This window comes from Cheilinus undulatus, linkage group 2 (assembly GCF_018320785.1).
Source record: "Cheilinus undulatus linkage group 2, ASM1832078v1, whole genome shotgun sequence".
NCBI classification, from domain to species: Eukaryota; Metazoa; Chordata; class Actinopteri; order Labriformes; family Labridae; genus Cheilinus; species Cheilinus undulatus.
The window spans coordinates 10,106,051-10,130,001 of record NC_054866.1 but is presented as its reverse complement, the minus strand read 5'-3'; the positions used below and the strand labels follow the sequence as shown (position 1 = coordinate 10,130,001).

Sequence of the window (23,951 nt, the reverse complement as noted above, 5' to 3'; positions counted from 1 at the left end):
GTTTTCCATACATTTAAAAAGCCAGATTGAACATTTGCAGATGTGAATCAACTCTGATATTAAAGCCCTGTCTGGCCTGCATGTTCCTCTTCCTTACTGCTGATCTGTGGTTATGGCGTACGAAATGCCGGGTGAATTGCTGGGTGAATTTTTTTAACCCAGTGGTATGATGTTGTGTTGATTTAGTTGTTTCCATTCCTCTCCTCTCTGCAGGATTCTTCTCATTCCCTCTGCTCCATGGCTAAAACACTTATAAAGATTCATTTTTCACATTTTTTTCCAATGATGGTTCAGAAGCACACAATTATTCCATTTCTTAGTCATTAAGTCCTTCTCAGTTTCTCTAGGTACCATCTCCTCCTGCTCCATCCCCTTTTCTCTCAGCCCCCATCCTCTTTCTCTTTTTACACCTTGTTCTCTCTTAAACTAGCAGCGATGTGCTGAAAGTATTTGGAGAATTCCTGCTGACCAAACTGACGCTGCCTGGCTGCTCTCTCTACATGGAGCAGCTCTACCCAAATAAGGCCAGGCTCTAAACTAGACGAGAGGGGAAGAGACGCACAGGCAGGGAGAGGGAGCTGCTGAAAGGCCATTGCCCATTTAAGGATGAACTTTACTTTTTTTTCATCTCCCCCTTCCCTTCTCTCACTCCTATTCCTCCCTCCCTCCTTTCCTTCCTACCCTCTGTAGAGCAGTGAAGTCATCTTTCCTCATCTGCTCCTTTTAAGCAGGCGTTATTTAGAGTTTGTCCCCGCCTTGCATATACAAACACTAAGTCAAGCATCCACAGTCGAACCCACACGCTCCAGCCAGCAGAGAACTGAGCATTTCCTCTACACAGTAAGTATACTTTAATTTTACTTTGAAGAATATAGAAGTGGATTCTGTATTTTGGTTGAAAAGTATTACTAAAAATGTGTGTGTGTGTGTGTGTATATATATATATATGATAAATATAGGATGACAGTATAAGAAGATTGAGTATTTTCAAAATAAGAGACATTAAAGGAACTACAGGAGGTCTGTGTGCAAATGCATAAACTTTGAAATCCATCTGTACATTTATATATGTTAAATTTAAAAAACATGTTCCTTGTTTGTATTAGCTGGGACTTTTATTCTTATGTCTGTGGAAACACCATGAAATTTACCGGAGCTTAGGTGTACATGATTGAATCGAAACTTTTTCAATATTCAGTAGCAGCCGTGACATACGGAAGTGGGCATACTATGAATCCTGCAGCATTTCTTCCTGACCCATCCAGAGAAAGATAAACAGCCTGAGTTTAGGCTGCTCTTATGTATTTAGCACATACAAGAATGAGCTACAGATACTGTTATGCTACCTGACTTCAGGCAGTAAGGATCATTTTGAAATTAAGTAAGCTGATATGAAGCAGCATCACCAGCTCTTCACATCACGATATTTGGGGTGTAACGTCTCAGAGGTGTCATGGTTCAATTTGTACCGTGGTTTTTGGATCCCTGTTCAGTATGTGGTAGGTTAGTTGCCAAAAAAAGAAACTTAAAGTTCCAAATTTATAATTCCCTTGTTCATTATTTTGATAGCGTAGCTTACACTTTATTTCACATAGTGTTATTTAGAATTGCCTGTGATAGTTGGTGCAGCCTGTGGTGGATTAAACATGAGAAAAAAATGCACCTTTAAACGCATGACAGAAATGATTAGCCTAATAACTCTTGATTTGAAATTATTAAATTATTAGAACATAATAAAGCAAATTAAAATACATACTATTTAGAACGATATGTCATATTTCTCATGTATGACAGTGTGCAGTGACTGTTATGTAACTGTCAGTAAACAGTGGTTACTCAAGCGAAATCACGACTTGCGTATGTCAGTAAATGACCCCGGCGTAGCTTATGTAAATACAGGATGGGACGTAACAGAGGCTGGGTGAATCACTGCAATGCAAACTAAGAGCCACTATTCTCCCAATTCTACATTATCAATGCTAGGAGCTGCATAGACGAGTCGACCAGTCGACTTTACTGCTGTGTGATGACTCTTTTGGCCTGAAGTCGACTAGTCACTCATTACAAAATTAGGCTTTTAAGATGCCTAATGTTAAGCCCTTTTTATTGACTTATCTAAGGGGTTTGACACTCTAGACCACAGATTACTGATAAATGTGCTTCATCACTTTCACATGCCAAACCAAGCAGCATCATGGGTAAATAAAGGCTGAATTAACATAAAACACCACAATGGGCACCAAGAACATGGCAGGTAGGGCAGATAATGTGCCACTCTAGAAATCTAGTGACAGTACATCAAGTTGTAAATTCTAGCTCATATACCATATTAACCTTTTGTTTGCATTCGCACCAAAAAATGTTTATCCCCTTCTCTTGTAGATTCATTCATGATTTCCACAATGACTAGTTGAAGTCGACTCAACTTTATCAACTTTAAAAACTCTCACATCATACAACCCCTAATCAATGCATAGTCTTTAAATTGTGTTAGCATTTTTAATGTTTTACAGTATTCATTTTTGGCAGTACCACTTGTAATCAGAATAAATGCCTGATCTGAATAAAAATTCTTCATATAAACAATTCATTCTGAATAAAATCTTCCGATTTGGCTCATTCAAAAAGAAATTTTATTCCAATCAAGAGGGTTGGTTTATGCTGACAGTCGTTTAGATCAGTGTCCATGAAAACACTTGATCTGATCATCTCTCCCTATTTGGGATGATATTTGTCTAACTAATTTGTGTAACTAATCATGGATTACTTGAAAAAGTAAGACGTTATGGTACAACAAAAAAGTATTCTGAGTACTCTAATGGATTATTTATAGTGCGTCACTTCCAACATTGATTTTGGTAGCAATTTTGTGTCTACACTTAGTGTCTAGATTAAAATGCTCATCAGTTTTAGTCACATTTCAGTCATTTTGAAACTTTATAATTTTGTCTAGTTTTAGTTCGAGTCTAACATGAAAGCATGCGTCGTTCTTACTTTTCTTAACAAGCAGCAGGTGCTGCCGGGGCCCCTAGCCCGTCCCAAAGCACAGCCATGTGCAGACTGCAAATGAATCACGCTGCCTTGACAGATTATTTCTATTGTCTCTTTCTGGTCCATTTGAATTTTTTATGTAGAGTGTAAAAAAAACTTAAAATGTTGTGGTTTAAAATGTCCGTGTTTTCTGTGACTTGTTGTAGGCTCCTAAGTGGACCATAAGGTTAAAAACCAAAGTAAACTAACCATTTTGACATTATAAGTAAAAAGACAATAACTTCCTGTAAGCCTGTCAGCCAATCACAATGCTCCAGTTTCTTCTTCTATTGTTTTCTTGGCTGTAGAGACCAATCACAGCCAGCCAAAGATCAACAAGAGACAAGATACTCTACAAGATAGACCAGTTTTGAAAGGTTTGAAAAAATAGTCCTTTATGACATTTGTGCTCTTAAATGGGAATCAAGCACATTTTACGCACTGGAGTACCACGTGTGCAAAATGTGAATATGTTTTACAGAGATAAATGATAGTGATAGTTTCTGTTGTGTGTCGGATAATTATTTGTCCCTTTGATAGACCAGGTCAGGAGGAACCAAATGTGAAAAGGCTTGGTCATTGTTGATCTGGGTGTCATTTGTTTGAAGCTCAATATCTGGCTTGTTCTTTTACTTACTGGTCATATAACTCTTGATACATTCACCTGATATCTTAGCAGCACATGTATGCTGATAGTCCAGGCTGTAAAATAAATAAACAGATGTCTATAACTTGACTATGTTTAAAAAGGCTGAGATTCTACAGACATTTATGTATAAGAAATAAAGGCTGACCAACATTAGCAACAACCAGACTAGGGGCTCCAAGGGTTGAAGATGAATTCCACACCTGTAAATCATTCACCTAAGGGCCGGCTCTTTGAATCGGCTCATTCATGAATGATGCATCACTACATACAGGAGACGGCCTGATAGCTCATAATGGAGAGAAAGAGAGAAAGAGAGTCTGTGATGTGGCCCTCTGTGTCACTGCAGACAGGAACTGCTTTGAATAATGGCTTATAAACAGCCAGTACAAAGAAGTGCAAGGACTTTTTGTAAAAATGTGGATATATTTCAGACTATTTGTCACATTATTATCTTTTTTAGGCCCCTAGAGCTGGGAGAACAAGTCTGTGCCACAAAAGTCTTAGTCATTATTATTTACTGTGTGTGACACATAACAATCTGTGAGTTTAATTTTCTGTTTAGTTTTCTCTTTTGTCTTTATAGTCCCATAACTTCTTTTCAATTCAAGAGACATTACTGCTGCACATAAATAAATCCCAGGGTGTCCTGAAACAAAAGCGTGTTGAGAGCTCGGCTGTGCGCCACAAGGTTTATTTTTTTTAAAGCTTTTTAAGACAAAAAGTCCAAACAAGACAAAATGTTTTTAAAAAATTATCTTTCTGATGTTTTTGTCTGTTACGATGGCCACTGTCTCTAACATTGGTGATCATGGAGCCTTAAATTCATGCCGTGACGTTACTGACAGACATGACCGACTGCATGGTGGTATCATAACAATCCAAATATAATATGATAATAAAAAATTACAACTTATGTGATGTAGGAAGAGGAAAAGGGCTAGACTGCACCTGAAATGAAGACTGAACGAAACATGCTCTATTCACTGAACTATCCTGCATTAGTTTGGCTATTCAAACATCATGGGGATTGATACCCAGCAGCTAGCTTCCTCACCAAGTTGCTAAAGTGCACTCTCTCATCTCTTTTTCTGGCTCGATCCGCTGTTCTCTCTCTACGATGAAAAGAGCAAAATAAATACACAAATAAATCTATAAAAATAAGAGCCTTTTACACACAGGAAGTACAGTGCCCTAGGTGTGAGACCATGCAGAAGACTTACAAAGTATGTAAATATAAGACAAATAAAAACACTGCAAAAATATTCTGCAGAGAGAATGTTGGATTATCAACATGAAGTGAATTAGTTTCAACACCAGCCCTTTAAAGCTTAAATATTACGTACCATTTAATAAAGTACTTACCACAGTACTTACCAAGGCTGTTTTGTGTACATTGTGTAGCCCAACATTGGAACAGGGGGTGTATTTAGGAGCCACAGCTGTGTTGTATTTGATATATCACTGTTGGGGGCCAGTGTGGGCAAAAGTGCCATAGCAGACTTTCTGTCCCAGTCTGGCGACAGGTTAGCAGTAAGATATACGATTTTCAAAATTTAAAAAAAAGCAATGGAAACATTGTCTCTCAAACTAAAAATTAATAGTGATCAGTGACTGTGATGTCAATATTGATCGAAATAATTGTGATTATCTTGCAGCCCTAGAGTAAATGTCACCCAGCTCAGGCAGGTTGTTTGGTGGTGGTTATAACACCTGTAACAGATGAGCACCATATCTTAGCCTGAAATAAAGAATCATTCAATTTTTTTCAGGATTTACGGACATTTTACTGCTCTACTGCATACTGACAATACAGGGTTTACTGAGTAGTTTAGTATTTATAAAATGAAGTAGTCCAGTACTTTTACTCCAGTAACAACTTGACTGAGCAGCTTTCCTTTATACTGGACTGATATTTGACCAGAAGTTTTTTCTACTCTGAATGAAGTGTTTAAGTTGAGACCTGGCCTACCACCGTGTATGCTGGGCAGAGTTTTATGTCCATAAGCAAATGACTCACAGCCGTTTATGGTCTGTGAACACCGTAGTTTAAAACACAGACACACTTCCTCACGAGGCTAGAGATACTGAAAGACACAACAGCAGTCATAAATACGACTCCTGTCCTACAGCTTAGACTGTGTATAGAAGAATTAATAAATATGAAGGGTGGTTTTAAAATCATTGAACCCCATATTAAAGCTCCTGTGAGGCATTTTTCACTGTCAGTGAAACAGGCTGGATTTAGTACTGGTGAGTCTTTATGACCTCTAAAAGATAGCTAGTTATCAGAAGGGAGATTGATTCTTTCTGCACTGTTATTTTTTTATAATTTTCCTGCCTGTTGCTGGGTAGGTGTCAGATGAGGTAACAGCACACAGCCCAAATGGCCTCAGATATTTACACGCTGCATTAGACAGCTAAAATAAGGAAGTTTTAGATTTTTTCAGACAAGATTTGCTGTCACATGCACAGAACAAGAGAGCTTTGAGATCAATCATCCAGCTCTGTCCACAGGGGGCACCAAAATCCACTCATTCTGACAGTTCTTCACAGTAACTTTAAAAAAATGTTGTAAAGACAATGTCTAATTCTAAAAATTTAAAGTTGAAATGTTAATGGAAAATTTAAAGATTTTTTTTAAAGCCTGCGACACTTTCAAATAAATTAGGACACTGTCATGTTTGCTACACTGTTGCATCATCTTTTTCTTTCAACAACACTGTGAAGGCATTTTGGATATGTGGGAACTAGTTTCTGTCATTCTGAAAGTGGAAATTTTCTGTTATCAAATGAAACACAAGGTCTTAATGTTTTCCCACCCATTGTATTTTTCTTACTCTCACAACACAATTTCAATCCAAAAGATGAAGATTTTATCCAAAAACAAGACGCTTTAAACTTCCATTCTTTGTTAAACAAATGTGGTTTAGGACTTCTGGCAGTTTTATTGCTCTAAGATTACAAGTACAGTTTAAAAAAGCAGCACACCAAATGATTCAAGGAAAACCAGACCACAAAGGAAGCACCAGGGGACAGCTAAGCCTCTGAGCAGCAACAACAGGAGCAGATAACTCTATCAGTACTGTCAGTCCTGTGGCAGAACATGAACACACCAAACATGGAGGCACTGAAACAGAAGTCCAGGAAGTAACCATTTTTGCCTTAAAGTGAAGGTAGAAAGTGAAAAAATAGTCAGTTCAGCTGCAGATTTGGTTTAGATTTAGTGGTGTAGACACGTATTAGCTGTTTGCTTCAACAGTTGTGAGGGCAAGGTCTTTCAGAGCTCATTTAAGTCCAAACAACGCGGTAGATTTTCATAAAGATGGTCTAAACTGGAGTCATGTTACAGGAACATTTGGCTTTTACTTATATTTAAGAACATTCATTTGTTGGTGTTGCAGATGTATTCAGTGATATCAACACTGTCACCAAGTTTAATCTGCTAAAAGTAGCCGCGAGAAAGCCCCAGAGCCTAAAGTGTCTCTGTGATGTCTCTGATTGGTTAGGCCTGCTGTAACCGTAGAAACATGTACTGCAACCACGATCGGCGACTGTGGATGACATTACATCAGAGTAAACTTTGTTGATTAAAACTATGGCTAAAAATATCAATCAACTTCCTTTTTTCATGGGCGAGACCAAATTAAAACTAGCTAACAATAGTTCATCAGTCACTTCACAACTTCATCACTCCCTGCTGATAAATCTTACATGCAGAATTGAGGAGTGATGAGAGAACACCTTAAACCCCCTGTCAGAGCCAACAGGTGGATGCTGGGGTGGAGGTGGGTTGAAGCAAGAGCACAGCGCCGAACCAGGCAGCAGGCGATTGAGCATAGGAAGAGACAGGAAATCTTGCAGCTTAAAAAGACCACTGAATTAGGAGGATGGGAGTCATGTGATTTGATTACATTGATGTCAGGTGTTAATCGTTGCGCTCGAAATTACTGCCTGAACTAACTCACAAAGTTTGTCACATTTCTTGTGACACAAACTCTGACAACAGTAAATTAGGTTTTGGTCAGTGAGACTAAAATGTCAGTGCTGGACTGTTGGACATTCAGAGTCAATGATATTTCTTCACTGTATATACAAAATATTGCAGTGTTTTTTTACCAGGATATTTAAATAGATTAAAATATTGATAAGGCATTAATATGAGAGTTTTATATTTAAGTTGATTGTATAATTTGCCTAGAAACTGTTAAGTGAGGAAGTTTGTTGTAGGACCCAGAAGCAGACAGACGAGGTGAGCAGTTAGAAGGAGTTTTAATGTTTGCAGTTGTAGGCTGGCTGGTTGGTTTGGGTATCAGAGGAGACAGGTGAATTCTGGTCCTGTTGGCTTTCCGTAGCTGTGTTGCAGGAGGAGTCGTTTAGATGGCTGGATTTGTAGAATCTGGGCACAGAGAAAAAGGCTGTTAGAAACACGGGTAAGGAGTAGTCAAGCAGTAGAAACTCTGAACTAAATTTGCACAGAGGGGCCGATAATAAATACCACAGAGTGGATGTAATAATCTGGCGACGAGTGGAGCTGAAACCAGGCTTCTTATACTGAGGCAGATGAGTTGATGGGATCCAGCTGAGTCATCCAGGTGATCCAGCAAGGTGCTTGATTGCAAGCAGTTGGAGGGTGTGGCACACAAACAATCAGAGACAGACAGGAAGCAGAGCCCACAGAGGGCTAGAAGACACAGGCTTGAGAAGAGAGACGTGGAAGGTAGGGTGGACCTTTAAGGCTGCAGGGAGTTTGAGGCGAACTGCAGTAGGATTGATAACTCTTTCGATTTCATAAGGCCCGATGAATCTGGGTGCCAACTTGCGGGAATCGACTTGCAGGGGGAGGTCTCGAGAGGATAGCCAGACCTTTTGACCAGGTTGGTATAGCGGGGCAGGAGTTTGACGTCTGTCTGCTAAGTGCTGGTTTCTAGCAGCAGAGCGTAGGAGAGCGGCTCGGGCAGCTTTCCAAACTTGATGGCAGCGTCGTAAATTGGCCTGGACTGAGGGAACAGCCACTTCGCCCTCCTGGGCTGGGAAAAGGGGAGGCTGGAAACCCAGGGAGACCATAAATGGAGACATACCAGTGGCTGAACTGATCATGGAGTTGTGGGCATACTCGATCCAAGGGAGGTGTGAACTCCAAGATGCTGGATGATGGGCAGTGATGCAGCGGAGTGCTGATTCCAGATCTTGGTTGGCTCTCTCAGTTTGGCCGTTAGTTTGAGGGTGGTAACCGGAGGATAGACTAACTGTGGCCCCAAGGGCACGGCAGAATGCTCTTCATACTTGGCTTGAGAACTGAGGACCTCTATCAGAAACAATATCCTGTGGGATGCCATGAAGCCTAAACACATGGTGCACGAGGAGGTCAGCTGTCTCGGTGGCAGAGGGAAGTTTCGGGAGAGGGACAAAATGCACAGCTTTGGAAAAACGGTCGACTATGGTGAGTATAGTTGTGTTTCCTTGAGATGGAGGCAGACCAGTAACAAAGTCAACAGCAATGTGTGACCATGGGCGACTGGGGATAGGTAGGGGGCGCAGATACCCAGCCGGAGCCTGGTGGGAAGACTTGCTGCGGGCACAGACAGAACAGGAGGACACAAATGAACGGGTATCTTGGGACATGGTGGGCCACCAAAATCTCTCCTTTAGGAAGGCTAAGGTTCTATTGATACCAGGGTGACAGGACAACTTGGAGGAGTGCCCCCACTGAAGCACATCAGAACGGACAGAGTCTGGTACAAATAATCGATTTTCGGGTCCATTACCAGGAGCAGGTTGAGTTAGCTGTGCTTCCCTTACAACATCTTCAATCTCCCAATGAGCAGCTGCCACCACACAGGCTGGGGGGAGAATGGTCTCAGGTTGGATCTCCTCAATCTCTGGATCTGTTAAACGAGAGAGGGCATCTGGCTTGATGTTCCTTGAACCAGGGCAATATGTCAGGGAAAACTTGAATCTTCCAAGGAAGAGTGACCAACGAGCCTGACGGGAGTTCAGCCTCCTGGCTGAACGCAAATAAGACAGGTTTTTGTGGTCTGTCCAAACGATGAATGGCTGTTTTGCCCCCTCTAGCCAGTGTCTCCATTCTTGTAATGCCAGTACAACTGCCAACTGCTCTCTATTCCCCACATATAATTGTGCTCTGCTGGGGAAAGTCGGCGGGAGAAGTAGGCACAGGGATGCAGCTTTTGGTCAGAGGGAGATCTCTGGGATAGTACTGCTCCAACTCCAGAGTCTGAAGCATCCACTTCCACAATAAACTGGAGAGATGGGTCAGGATGGCTGAGGACTGGAGCTGAAGTGAACAACTTCTTTAGATGATGAAAGGCTGCTTCAGCTTCTGGTGACCAAATAAAGGGACGAGAGGTGGAGGTGAGCTGGGTTAGGGGGGCTGCCACACGACTGTAGTCCCTTATAAAGCGTCGGTAGAAGTTAGCGAAGCCAAGGAAACGCTGAAGCTGTTTGCGGGAGGTGGGAATGGGCCAGTCTGTCACTGCCTGGGTCTTAGCTGGGTCTGCCTTCAACTGTCCATGCTCAATGATGAAGCCAAGGAAGCTCACTGAGGAAACGTGAAATTCACACTTTTCAGCCTTGACAAACAATTTGTTTTCCAAGAGTCGTTGAAGGACCAGTCGGATGTGTTGGACATGCTCCTTCATGTCAGGGGAGAAGATCAGGATATCATCCAAATAAACAAAGATGAATTTGTTGAGCATGTCGCGGAGGATGTCATTGACCAACGCCTGAAAAACAGCAGGGGCATTAGTGAGGCCAAAGGGCATAACCAAATATTCAAAATGGCCAAGGGGAGTGTTGAAGGCTGTTTTCCACTCATCACCTTCCTTGATTCGAACCAGGTGGTAAGCGTTGCGTAGGTCCAGTTTAGAGAAGACAGTAGCCTGGTGTAGGGGTTCAAAAGCAGAGTCCATGAGAGGAAGTGGGTACTTGTTCTTTACTGTTATGTCATTTAACCCTCTGTAGTCAATGCATGGCCTCAGTGTTTTGTCCTTTTTCTCCACAAAGAAAAATCCAGCACCAACAGGAGAAGAGGAGGGGCGTATCAAACCAGCAGCCAATGAGTCATGAATGTATTTCTCCATGGCTTCTCGTTCAGGGCGAGAGAGGTTGTATAGCCGACTAGAGGGCAAGGGGGCACCGGGGAGCAGGTCAATGGAGCAGTCATATGGCCGGTGAGGTGGTAGAGAAAGGGCTTGTGACTTACTGAACACTTCACCTAAATCATGGTACTCAGGGGGGACAGAGGATAAATCTGGAGGCTCAGGGGGTGTAGTCACAGGGCATGGGCTAGGAGGCTAGGGCTGATTTGAGACAGTGGGAATGACAAAAAACACTCCAGCTGACAATGGTGCCTTTAGACCAATCAATATGGGGGTTGTGAAGTTTTAGCCAAGGTAAACCAAGGACTACAGGGACATGAGGAGAGGGGAGAACAAAGAACTTGATGGTTTCTCGATGATTACCAGATAGGATTAGAGTAACTGGGGTGGTACAATGGGTGACTTGGGCCATGGTTTTACCATCTAGGCTATTAACAGCCTTAGGAGAGGATATGGGTTCAATAGGGATGCCAGTCTGATTAACAAGGGATGAATCAATGAAATTATCATCTGCTCCAGAATCAACAAAACAAATGAGAGGGATGGACTCACTGTTCCATAGGAGGGTGGCTTGAAGCTGGCCTTGGTTTGGTGGGGTCGTAGCAGAGGAGGTGGTGTGGCTCATCAGAGACCCCTTGATTACTGATGAGCCTGCTCTTTTGGGCGCTGGGGACAGGAGGTGAGATAATGACCAGGATTTCCACAGTAAATGCAGAGACCTGAGGAGAAACGGCGCTGTCGCTCTGATGGGGTGAGGCGAGTCCGGGCCAGCTGCATGGGTTCTTCCGTCAGGGGGGCATTGGGGGGCACTGCAGGAGCTTTAGCAGCATGTAGGGAATCAGGGGAGCATGGGGACTGGGGGCGAAACTGGGGAGAGGACCTGGAAGTGGGGAAGCGTGCGGCTTTGGCTCGGCCACGCTCACGTAACCTATTATCAAGGCGAATGGAGAGGGAAATAAGAGATTCCAAATTATCAGTTTCATCCCTAGCAGCCAACTCATCCTTAACATAGTCACCCAAACCATGAAAAAAGGCTCCCTGCAAAGAAATCTCATCCCACCCACTCTCAGCAGCTAATATTCTAAACTCCAGAGCATACTGGGCTACAGAGGATGCTCCCTGTTTAATGGTTAGCAAACGCTGTCCTGCTTCCTTTCCCTGCACAGGGTGATCAAAGATTCTTTTCATTTCAGAAACAAAGAGGGAATATGAATTACAAATGGGTGAGTTGCTGTTCCATATAGCTGAAGCCCACTTAGAAGCTTTACCAGAGAGTAAACCCATTACAAAGGCTATACGGGACTTATCAGTGGCATAAGTTAAGGGCTGCAGATCAAACACTAGGGAACATTTTAACAAAAAAGCCCCACACTCCCCCAAATCTCCTGAATAATGCTGTGGGATGGGAATATATGGTTCTCGTGCAGAGTGAGAGGGAGCTGAGGGTTCTGGAGGGACACTGGGGGAAGTAGAGGTAGCAGCAGATGGAGTCGAAGCAGAGAGCAAGGTAGCTACCTGTGACATCTGGGTGCTGAGTTGGGTGACATGTGTAGACAGGTTGCTGAGTTTGCATGATTCCTTGTAGGGCTTGTTCATGGCGTCCAACTAAAGCTCCTTGAGAGGCGAGGGCTTGGTGGAGTGCGTTTGAGTCTGCTGGATCCATGTGGCCAGATTATTCTGTTAAGTGAGGAAGTTTGTTGTAGGACCCAGAAGCAGACAGACGAGGTGAGCAGTTAGAAGGAGTTTTAATGTTTGCAGTTGTAGGCTGGCTGGTTGGTTTGGGTATCAGAGGAGACAGGTGAATTCTGGTCCTGTTGGCTTTCCGTAGCTGTGTTGCAGGAGGAGTCGTTTAGATGGCTGGATTTGTAGAATCTGGGCACAGAGAAAAAGGCTGTTAGAAACACGGGTAAGGAGTAGTCAAGCAGTAGAAACTCTGAACTAAATTTGCACAGAGGGGCCGATAATAAATACCACAGAGTGGATGTAATAATCTGGCGACGAGTGGAGCTGAAACCAGGCTTCTTATACTGAGGCAGATGAGTTGATGGGATCCAGCTGAGTCATCCAGGTGATCCAGCAAGGTGCTTGATTGCAAGCAGTTGGAGGGTGTGGCACACAAACAATCAGAGACAGACAGGAAGCAGCCAGAGCTGTGACAGAAACAGAAGTTCAAAGAACTTAAAGATGAATATTTGATGACTAAAACTGGACTAAAGCGTTAATAAGTTTTTGTTGACTTAACTTGACTCAAAATTTAGGAGATTTAAGAGTGAAAATGACTGAAATGTTATTAAAACCAAAGAAAATCTATCTCAATAATATTTATATCAATCTAAAGACCAAGTCTAAATGTAAAACAGCTGCAATACATGCCAGTATGCAGAGTAAATGCACTCTGAAATTACATCAGAATTTAAAATATAAACACTACAATCAATGTAGAAAAAAGGTACATGTATGGGTTAGAATCTTGAAAACTATCCTAAATAAGGAATAAAATTAATCGCAGTGGATACTGGTATTTGTAGTTCCTTTTTCCTCACAGGGAAATATGTACACAGTCTTGTACCTTTTGTTTTTTCTATGTTTCGGTGTGCTTTTTGTGCTGATTCCGTTGTTTTCATGAGTGCGTAGGTGGCTGGAAAGTTTGGTTAATGCACTAAAAGTGTTGAGGTAAGGTTTTTCTGAAATGTCTTTGGAGGGCTGGAATGGCAAATTTACTTCCAGCACCAGAGCCAAAAAAACAGTGGCTGGGCACTGTTGAGCTCTACTGATGGCCCTTATCCCACTGCCAGAGAGTTAAACCAAAAATGCAGCCTTTTTTGAACAGGGATTGGCATTGTAGCATAATAAAATAAACAGAGTAACAGGAGGACATAAGTGACCGCTCACTCTTGTCAAACTTTGGCAAACAACCCCAAGTTTGGCTGGAGATGTCATTAACGGACATCTGTGAGTTGGATCTTAAGTTTTAAACTTCATTATAATACATTAGTGAATGTGAAGAGGCTACAGCAAGAGTGATCGCTGTATTAAAGTCAGTGGGAACACATCAGTCCCACATTTGATCTTTACTCCTCTCGAGTTTCAGCCCAAAGCTCTTCTTTTACACTCCAGTTGAAAATCATGTTGTAAGTAAAGGCTTTTTGGCACTTTATTACATTGCTGCCACTGTTGGCTAATCTACTGGCATTCAGTCTGGGCTTGTCTTTACCCAAACAGGAGCATGGTCACGCCAGAAAACAGGAAGTGGACTGCTCTTATCAGTATAGGAAAAGCTTTTATCTGTTGCCAGTGGATCATAGCGCTGTTCTAGTTCATGGTAAGCCTCAGTGTTACTTTTGATCTGTTAGAGAACCAGCTCAAAAACTTTGCTTGCTTTTATAACTTATTGCAACCTCTGACAGACAAAAAACAAAAGTTAATATACTTCAATTTTAAAAAAGTCCCTGTGAGTTTATTCAGACCAAGTCATTACACAGTGGTTAGATGGTTAACTGTAGAGGATGGAGTTTGGGCTGCATGATGCCATACTCCCTCAGCCCTCAGCGGATGCCACAACCCTCATACTGGTTTCCTGTTCTGGCATTAAGCAGGTTTGCCATGGTGACAGAGAAACAGAGCAGGAAAACAACAGAGAGAGAGAAGAATGGATAGTGGGACAGGAGTGAAGAAGTCATGTTAGGAGATGATGAAGATTTCTTCTTCAAATACAGAAACTGTACTCATTTTATTTTATTCATGGTTGTTTCTAAATATTCAGGCCTGTAATTTTTATTAAAAAATCTCACTTTTTTATTAAATCTTAGAAACATTATGAAGATGGTAAAACAGAATTAGACCTATGATCATTGTAATTTAACTTAAGAAACCATCTATTTTGCTCAACAGTGTCAGCTAAAACAGATCTATTGGCAGGTAAATATGTGTTAACTTAGATCCTCAGCTAAAATACAGTCTAATGCTGTAGTGTCATTTATAAAAAGTCAAAGGCCGAAAGACTGAGAGTATTTAACCTTGGTTATTAGAAAAGAGGGGTCATGTCATGATGACAACAGTCAGTCATTATATTTTGAAAGTTAACATGTGAGGATGCTTTAGTGCTTGGGCTGCAAAAATAAGTCTGTCTAGATATATTGTGTATTTCTTTTGTACACTATTAGGTTGGGTTGCTACTCCGTGTTGCACCAAAATTAAAAACAATCCTTGATATGTTATTTGAAGAACAATTACCTCAGGCATAATGTAAAAGCCTGAGACCCACTGGCTTGTACCAGTCATCCCTGACCGTTTCCCCCTTACCCAATTTTTTTCTTGCTTTTGAAAATGTACACCAAAGCTGTGTTGTTATGTACTTTTCTGTAGTCATGCATAAAAAACTAAGTATCAGTCATGTCACTGATGCTCTTGTTTTCCATTGTCATATGGAGGCATTAAAATTAATTTCAGTCCATCTAAAATTCCCTGTGGGCGCCATAATATAATAATCTTAATCCAGTGAGGCTTTGAGGGCTTGTAGGAACAAATGTTGAGATTTTTGGAGTTGAAACAGATTAGTGTTAATGGTAATGCTTCTTTATGGTCTACAAAGCAAAGCAAACCAAAACTGACCAGCCAGATTCAACTATGTTTTGAGCTTTTTGGTCAGCAGTCTTATAGTTAATTTAAGCCAACAGTCATACGGCTAAACACATGGTCAGAAAGTTATAAACAAGAAGCCAACAAATGGTAAATTTGGACATAAAGTGGTCAACTTGTTATATAAGCTAGAGGTGGTAATGGTATATTTCTATGGTAGTTTTTAACGTCTGAAACCACAGGATAGGTGACGAATGAAATCACTGCCAAAACAGACTTTTTTTTTACCTTGCAAAGCAGATGGATACAGTCACCGAGGTGCGTGTTATTCCTCGGTAGCTGCGCATGGACACCTCGGTCGCGGCTACGTCATGTGTTTTGTTGCTCTGATTGGCCCGTAGAGATGTGACAGAACGTTCATCCAATCACCCTCTGAGTTTTTTCAAAGCCTTTGCCCTTTCCCAGCCACTTAGTATTGAAGGTTTTCCAGATGGCTGTGTGAAACAAATCCATCCGGCGTGTCAGGTTAGACCTTCTTTTCTCCTATCTTCACAAAAAAAAAATCTTCAGTAGTATTGCATTTATCTGTTTAAATAAAGTAGGGAGGAAATAAAATTGATTAAACATACATAGGACAAAATCAGCAAGTTCTTGTGCCTCAGGTCACTCAGACTTCTTACTCAGACAAAGTTTATTTGGTTCTAATTATTGGTGTATTTTTGACAGAGACAAATTACTTTGGGAAGTCTGTTGGTTCTCCTTAAGTTACCTCTCATTCCTCAAGTGTTAGCAGGGCTAAAGACTCGATAAAGAGTGGAAACAACATGAATTAAACATATTTGAGCCTCTGAGTGACACATTACTAAGCTGAGGGAAGCACCATCCAGTCAGTGTGAACTCAGAGCTGAGAACAACAAACCCACAGGGAATTCGATGATGATCTCTATTAGGAATAACCTGACACACCTGATGCACTGTTTCAAATATCCATTGCGTTGGATATATTCACATCCATCTGGGCAGAAAATCCATAGTTGGTGTTTGGGAAGAGCAGAACCTTTTAAAAAACTTGAAGGGTGATTGGACTTTCACAGGCCAATCAGGACTTATGGTGAGCATGTGAAGCTCTGGGGAGTAAGCTACATAGCATGGACTCGACATGCAGCCACTATCACTGTTTTCTATCAGTGGAGCCAGTTCTATGAATCTCATACTCATTCTTTTACTTAAGAAATGCTGTCCAGTCCCTAAAAACTGCCACTATAGCTACACCTGGGCTATGACTTAACAGCAACAGTAGCTACCGCCTCATTCTTTTTAAATAATGCTGATTGGTCAGGACATGGTACCTGGCCAATCCATCAGCTTTGCAATGTTATATTCAGATATCATAACTCAACGGCATATTAAAAGGATAAATTAATGTTTAAAATACTGCATATTATACCTTTAGGGAAGTCAACAGCTTAGAAGAGACAGTGAAACAGCACAGATGTTAGAAGATTGTCTGGATCTCTTGGACTCAGGCCTGGTCCCCTGAATTACAACAGATCTCTATAAAAATCAAAACTAGAGACCAGACCTTAACAGATTTATTTAGTGCCTAAAATACATTGTGAAAAAAGGTTGCTGTCCCATGGATGGATACAAACTACTACTAAGAAGATGTTTCTCTTCATTGGTGCACAATGTAATCAGTGCAATTCAATTTTTTCCCCTACAGTGAGCATAATTGTGTTATTTGCAGTTGTGGTGCAGCGAGTGCTTTTTTGAGGTTAGGATTTAGAAGCCAATGGAAAAAAAGAGCTTTACCAGCATACCAGACTAGCATTATTGTGCGGTAATAATGTTTGATGACTCATGTCAGCTGGAGTAATAAGGGGTAAGAGTGAATTTTTGTGTGCATTTATCAGATGGAAGGAAAGGCAGGCAGAGGAGGATAAAATATAGCTTGAACATGTGGTGGTGTGTAAGTGAGCATGTTGCCCAGCATGTATGTTTGATTTCTTGTGGTTTGGAAAAGCACCGCAGGGAAGAGAAGTATTAAACATGGCTGGTGGTAACACTCTGCAGATGCTGGGCATAAATCCATTAAGGCTGTTGGTGAGTTTGTAAAATGAAATCTGAATGACTGGCGTGGTGCGAAAGGGAGTGAAATTCTTAATCTAGCACTACTAAAGGTCAATAAATATTCAAATACTATTAACTCCTGAATTATCTATATGTTTACATCTAAAGTATACCAGTGGAGAAACAAAATATCTTTTTAAAAGTCAGACCTGGCTGCAAGAATGAACATTTTGCAGACTAGTTCACATCAACAGTGAATCAGCAGAGTTACAAAGGCATCCTCCTTAAACTTGTACTGTATGTCTACCATAAAAACAAAATCACCTACTGAAGAAGTAGTTTGACTGGCAAATGAAGGTCAATGCTACATCTAAACTTTACCATAAAGTCAAAAAGACCACTCATGGTACAACTTTGGATTTTATGAAACATGGACAAAGTCTCAGTGATGTCAGTCACTGGTTTCTAAGGATGCATTTTGAAGCCAAAGCACAGTGGTCACCATATTGGACATGTGTTCTCCAACTAACTTTCTATTACTTTAGAAACAGGCAAAGAGATCAAGCTGATGTGTGCCTTCAAAGGTCAGTCAACTCAGCCATTCCCTAGTTGTGCAAATTTATAGACAATTCTTATGGCTAAATTACTAAAAGTGGATAAGTTCCTTGAAAAGGCAACCCTCGAACTGTGAATGAGTAAAGAAATTAGCTATTGATGCCAAGTTTATGTTTGAAACTAGGTTATAAACATGTTTATTTCCTCAGTAAAAATGAGCATTTTAGAATGAGACCAAATGGGGACTCTCTTGATTTTGCAGCCGGCCTCAAGTGGACATTTGAGGAATTGCAGCTTCAGCTTTCAACACTGGATGTTGTCACTTAACCTGGCACACCAGACAGACTTTCATATATCCATTGCATGGCATATACTTCACATCCACCTGGGCAACCACCCACAGACAGTGTTGGTGGTGGTGGTGGGGTGGGGCAGGGGAGGCTTTGAAGAAATCTTGGTGTAATTGGACAAGCGACCTGTCACTTCCAAACTGGCCTATCAGAGTCACAAAACATATGATGTAGTAGGCATTCACGCCCTTGGGAATAACTCCTACATTGTTCACTATCACTTTTTACCCCCGCCAAGGAGGTTATGTGTTCAGGAGGGTTTGTTAGTTTGTTAGTTTGTTTGTTAGCAACATAACTCAAAAACTTAGAGACGGATTTTTGATGAAACTTTCAGGAAATGTCAAAAATGGCATAAGAAAGAACTGATTAGATTTTGGGAGTGATCCGGATCACCGTCTGGATCCAGGAATTTTTAAAAGGATTCTGTACTACTGGGAGACAAGGCTAATGGTGGAGCTCTGCGCTCTCCTAACGCTTTTCTAGTTAAAAAAAATGTTATCTAGTTCTGACAAACTGCAACAGCTAAATCTGAGCGACAATGCCTCACTGGCAGCAGCTACTGATAACTGACTTGCGGTACAACTAAACCCTGCCCATAGCTACCCACCAGCCTGATGACAGACATGAAATCTGGCCACTCATCAGCTTTGTAAGGTTAGTTGCCACTAGGGTCCAACTCATGGTTCGTTTTGGCCTTCTTTTAACTGGTCTGTGGAAAACTCTTCCAGAGGCTAAACGTCGTTAAGAACCAAGTCCAGTTGCCCCTTTAGATCAGGCTTTGGATAACCATGACCTAGATGATTGCCATGTAAATTTGGTAGCTGTTTTAAAGTAGTGTTAGCACCAAGGCTTTGCACACTGAGTTTGATTTTTTTTTCTTTGGAAATTGCCACATATAAGGAAAGAAAAACAATCTTATGTTGTGCTTATGTCATCGCTCTCTCTCTCTCTTTCTCCCTTGCTCTGAAACTGCACTTTTAACACAGAGTTTTCCCAATGTATTATTGGTATATCAACCAATGGTATATGGTATATAGTCAAGCCCCTGTGCTCTTTGCTTAATCATGGGTGAAAGATTTCGTACCAATCATTGTGAGTATTGTTCTACTCAGAAAGCAGCAGAATACAGTTTGTTTGCAGAGCATTCATTGGTACACCTTGCCTTGCTTGTCTCCTGTCTATACATATCTTAGATTGTATAACCTTATCTCAAAATTGGATCCATTTAAAAACACATAGGACTGAATGGATTAAGACTGCGCATGGTGTTGTTGCACCTGTTATGTGGACCAATTTTCCAGTGATGACAAAAGAGGCCTTCTCTTATAACTTATTGTGTCTTCAAAGATGCCCATATGTTCAACTCAGTCATCGACTAATGGAAACATGTGTTCACTAACATCTAACTTTATTATTTATCATGGTGACATCATTCTCTCTCCAGTGCCAGAGATGATCATCATCCTCCAATCAACCTCTGCAGTTTTAAACCTTTAACATTTAAACCTTTAAACCTCCCCAGGAACAGGAAGTTGAAGTGACCTGACATCAACATGGCAACAAAGGTCGGATGGTGCAGACGGCACTTTGTTTTGGGTTTTTGACACTTGGCTGTTGGCCACAAGGCAGTACAGAAGCAAAAGTTTAAAAAAAAAAGTGCTGGCAGTGATATGAGGCGATGTGTTGACAGAACGGAGAGAGAGAGTGTGTGTGTGTGTCTGAGTGTGTTTAAATGAAAATATGCAAAATATGAGCTTGCTGGAACAGAGCTCCCATTGTACACCACTTAGCCTTGGACGCAGTGACACAAGTCCTTATAGGGCTAAATGGTGTGCACTAGGAGACATGATGCTGTCAGGGCTGTTTTTCTTGGGATGATATTCAAGTGAGCGCTGGAAACGTTTGCTTATGTACACGCTTTTTAAATGCATGTCATCGATGTTAATTTTGTTGTGTTTTATATATGTTTTATTACTGTCTAAATCTACATTTTTGAAGTATTTCATGCATGATTGTGCAGACAAGTAGCAAAAGGGTTTTTATTCCCCAAACTAACCCTGATCAACCTTTAGCTGTCATGGTGGGTGATACAAGGGAGCCTCTGTCTTTCAGTTAGAACATGTAAAAAAATTACAGGTTTCTTTTTCTGTTTCTTCCATGCTTCATTTCTGTCTCTCCTGCTCAATGTCTCCCCTTTCTTTTAGGGAGTCGGCATGGCTAACAAAGGTCCATCCTACGGCATGAGCCGACAGGTTCAGGATAAGATCGACAGCAAGTACGACCCCGAGCTGGAGCTGATCCTGGTGGAGTGGATCAGCCGTCAGTGTGGCTCCGGTGTGGGGAGGCCAGAGGCGGGCAAAATGGGATTCCAGGCTTGGCTGAAAGATGGATGTGTGAGTGCGACACATCTGTTTGAGTTACTGTTACTGACTAAGGTTAGTTGATTTTTTTTAAATGCCTCTTCTCTCGTTCTGCCTGTTCTGTGTCTTCTCCCCAGGTTCTGAGCGAGCTCATTAACAGTCTGAATGCTGGAAACAAACCTGTGAAGAAGATCCAGAGCTCAACCATGGCCTTCAAACAGATGGAGCAGATCTCACAGTTCCTCAACGCTGCAGAGCAGTATGGAGTCACCAAGACGGACATGTTCCAGACAGTGGACCTTTGGGAAGGTTAGACAGTTTTGATAATCCCTATTTTTCAGTTACCTCAGATATATTAAACTTGGTTTGTTAGGGCATTAAACAGCATAAAGATCTATCTTGACAAACTCCTAGTTTGACAAAAATCTATATGACTTATATTCAGAGGTGGAAAAAGTACCAGACTATTGTACTCAAGTAAAAGTACTGTTACTCTGGATAAGATTTACTTGAGTAGAAGAAAAAGCATTGTTCTATAAATCTACTCAAGTAAAAGCAAAAAGTAAGTCATTTAAAATTTACTTAAAGCACTGAGTAGCTACTTTTGATACCCAAAGGGCTTTCACAGTTAAATATGACTTGACTGCGTGGTTAATCAGTAAAATGGTTAAATTCATTTTTCAAATAAGTCAGCATGGGATTTACGAGTTGGTTAAACTAATTACCTATCATTTTTATACACACTGGCTTGAAATCCCAGTCTATAATGCTCTTTTAAACTGTAATGAACCTCCCGCCTCTAGAGACCGCTGTAGCTTCAGTTAATAGCCGCTTCCTGTCTGGCACATAACTGGATGTTAATATGATAAGCTGGTGGTGGCTTAGCAATTAGCGTGCAGCAGGAACAGCATTTTATGACAGTTTTTTAAAGTAGTAAATGGAAATAAAGTGATATGTAGGCTGCCAAGGGTTGAAGTACTCACCCAAAGTGAAAAAAGGCCACATATCAAAGCACAGTGTTGGTTTGTAAAGATGAATGAAGGCTAGCTTTTAATGTTAGCCACACTGTAGAGAGTATATCAGACTAACATCACACCCACTGACACAATAGCCCTGTGAGGAATTTGACTGTTTTCTAGGGATTTTCTCCTCTTTAGACTAGTCAGTTAAATGAAATTTAAATGAGCATTTAGCCAAACAGGGAAATAGACACTTAGGAACATCCTTAAATATGACCTGTCCATGAAACTAGGGCTGCAAGCGGCACTGAAGGGCCCTCGCATCCCAGCAAATATCAAGAGATTTTTTTGTAGGTCTGGTGATGATCCATATGCAGATCAAGAATCAAAAGCCTTTGAGGTGGCACACTTAAACATAAACAGAAAAAGGTCTTTGGACCCCACTCACACCCCCGCCCTATCATGAGCACACAGTTTGCACAACTTTAGATCTTCATCTTGTCTAGAATAAAAACAAAACAAAACAAAAACAAAAAAAAAATTAAAAACAATCTGATGAAATCTGTACGTGGAGATCCCTCAGATGTGACAACAGTGATGCTGCCTGAAAATTAATCATGAGCATTAACGCATTTATATTAACAGGCCTACTTTTAACCTCCTGTAGTGCATTTATCAACTGATCAAAGATTTATTTAAATCTTTGATTAGTCAGGGTTAAAAAATCTTGGCTATTAATGTTTTGTGACTCGTCCTCATTGTAATAATCCTTGTTTTATGTGTGACTGGGTACAGGTAAGGACCTAGCAGCAGTTCAGAGGACTCTGTCAGCTCTAGGAAGCTTGGCCATCACCAAGGATGAAGGCACATACAATGGAGACCCTAACTGGTTCTTCAAGTGAGTCTGATACACAAAACAGGGTCTGAAGTATCATCAGGAAACACTGATTTGGTTTGGCTCACTAAATGGGATGTGTATTGATGTGTTGCAGGAAAGCACAGGAGAACAAGCGAGAATTCTCCGATGACCAGCTGAAAGCAGGCAAAAATGTGATTGGTCTACAGATGGGGTCCAATAAAGGAGCCAGTCAGGAGGGCATGAGTTACGGCAGACCCCGACAGATCCTGTAAAATCATTGTGCAGCACATACCCAACTCCCCCATCCACCCCTTACACCTTCATAGAGCCTGTAAGCTTCAAACCAGTTCACTTCACCTCCCCTTCCATCATTCCCTCTTTACATGTGCCCCCAACCTCCTCATCCTCACCCCAAACATTTCATCTAGATGTTTTCACAGCTCAGATCAGAACTCACGATGCTTGGTCCTTTCCATGTAGTTTCCAGTACAACAGAATTTCATAGTCTTAATATAGAACTATTAAATGACTAATGCATTGAATTGGAGGTTAAAACACCAACATGATCATGTGCCAACGTTGAGCTGTTCCTGCTTTAGAAACAGTATTCAAATTAGGCAAAAGATACACCAGACCAGTTTAATCTGGCAGGTTTCGTCAACCACTCCCCACAATGCTTTGCCTGCTGTATCAGCACCTATATTTTTTGTACATTTTCTTATTAAATAATACCTTGAATACCTCTCTGAATTGACTTTATGACTCCGAGACACTGAAAAATGTGGGTTTGTGATATATACTTTGGATTTGTGTTTTACTAACCATTTTAAAAACCAATCATTTTTTTCTTCCAACTGTTGTACATCACCCAGAGACTGAGCAAAATGGTGTTAAAATGACACATCTGGAGTTTTTGCATCAGTTCACTTGTGGACAGACACAATTAAGGGTCTTTACACTCAGCAGTACTGGATTATGTTTGACATTTATGACTTTAAATCAGCTATATGAGTGGTTTTCAAACTTTTTTCGCCCAAAGCACACCTAAAGTTGTCAAAATCTTAAGGTACACCGTATTCATATCCATACAAAATAGACTTTTTATATAATGTTACAGCCAAGGGTACCCATAAGGGGGTAAAAAGAGGAGAGCTTTCTGGGCCCCAGCCAACTGGGGAAACTGTGATAACTAATATATTTAACCTGAATTATAGACACTCTTATCAAACAACAAAAAATAGTTTTATTTGTTTATCTTTTGGTACAATATAGCTTCCTTAACTATGCAATCCCATTCAAATAGAACAACATTTTTATTGGTTAACAGTATTCTTAAATGATTAGGGAAGTAATTTCAACTTCATAGCTAGCCCATAATGTACACAAATATCAGGATGCCAGCAAATATATTAGAAGATACTGA

The 23,951-nt window shown here is 41.0% G+C and overlaps 1 protein-coding gene across 2 annotated transcripts; it reads left to right on the top strand.

The window, feature by feature from the left end:
* The first annotated feature begins 686 nt into the window (after positions 1 to 686).
* tagln (transgelin) lies at positions 687 to 23,270 on the top strand. 2 transcript variants are annotated; one of them, XM_041802280.1, is made up of 6 exons: positions 687 to 840; positions 19,873 to 19,915; positions 20,555 to 20,743; positions 20,848 to 21,019; positions 22,465 to 22,567; positions 22,662 to 23,270. In XM_041802280.1, exons 2-6 carry the CDS (start codon positions 19,904 to 19,906, stop codon positions 22,798 to 22,800), a joined length of 615 nt encoding a protein of 204 aa, XP_041658214.1. In that variant the 5' UTR covers positions 687 to 840; positions 19,873 to 19,903; the 3' UTR covers positions 22,801 to 23,270. The 2 variants fall into 2 exon arrangements, with proteins under 2 accessions (XP_041658214.1, XP_041658215.1); XM_041802281.1 differs by lacking the exon at positions 19,873 to 19,915.
* Positions 23,271 to 23,951: the final 681 nt, after the last annotated feature.

Bases quoted from the DNA above. Each gene is read 5' to 3' on its own strand.
- tagln (XM_041802280.1), top strand. The intron at 21,020-22,464 runs GTTAGACAGTTT...GACTGGGTACAG, and splicing joins GACAGTGGACCTTTGGGAAG to GTAAGGACCTAGCAGCAGTT. The intron at 22,568-22,661 runs GTGAGTCTGATA...GATGTGTTGCAG, and splicing joins GACCCTAACTGGTTCTTCAA to GAAAGCACAGGAGAACAAGC.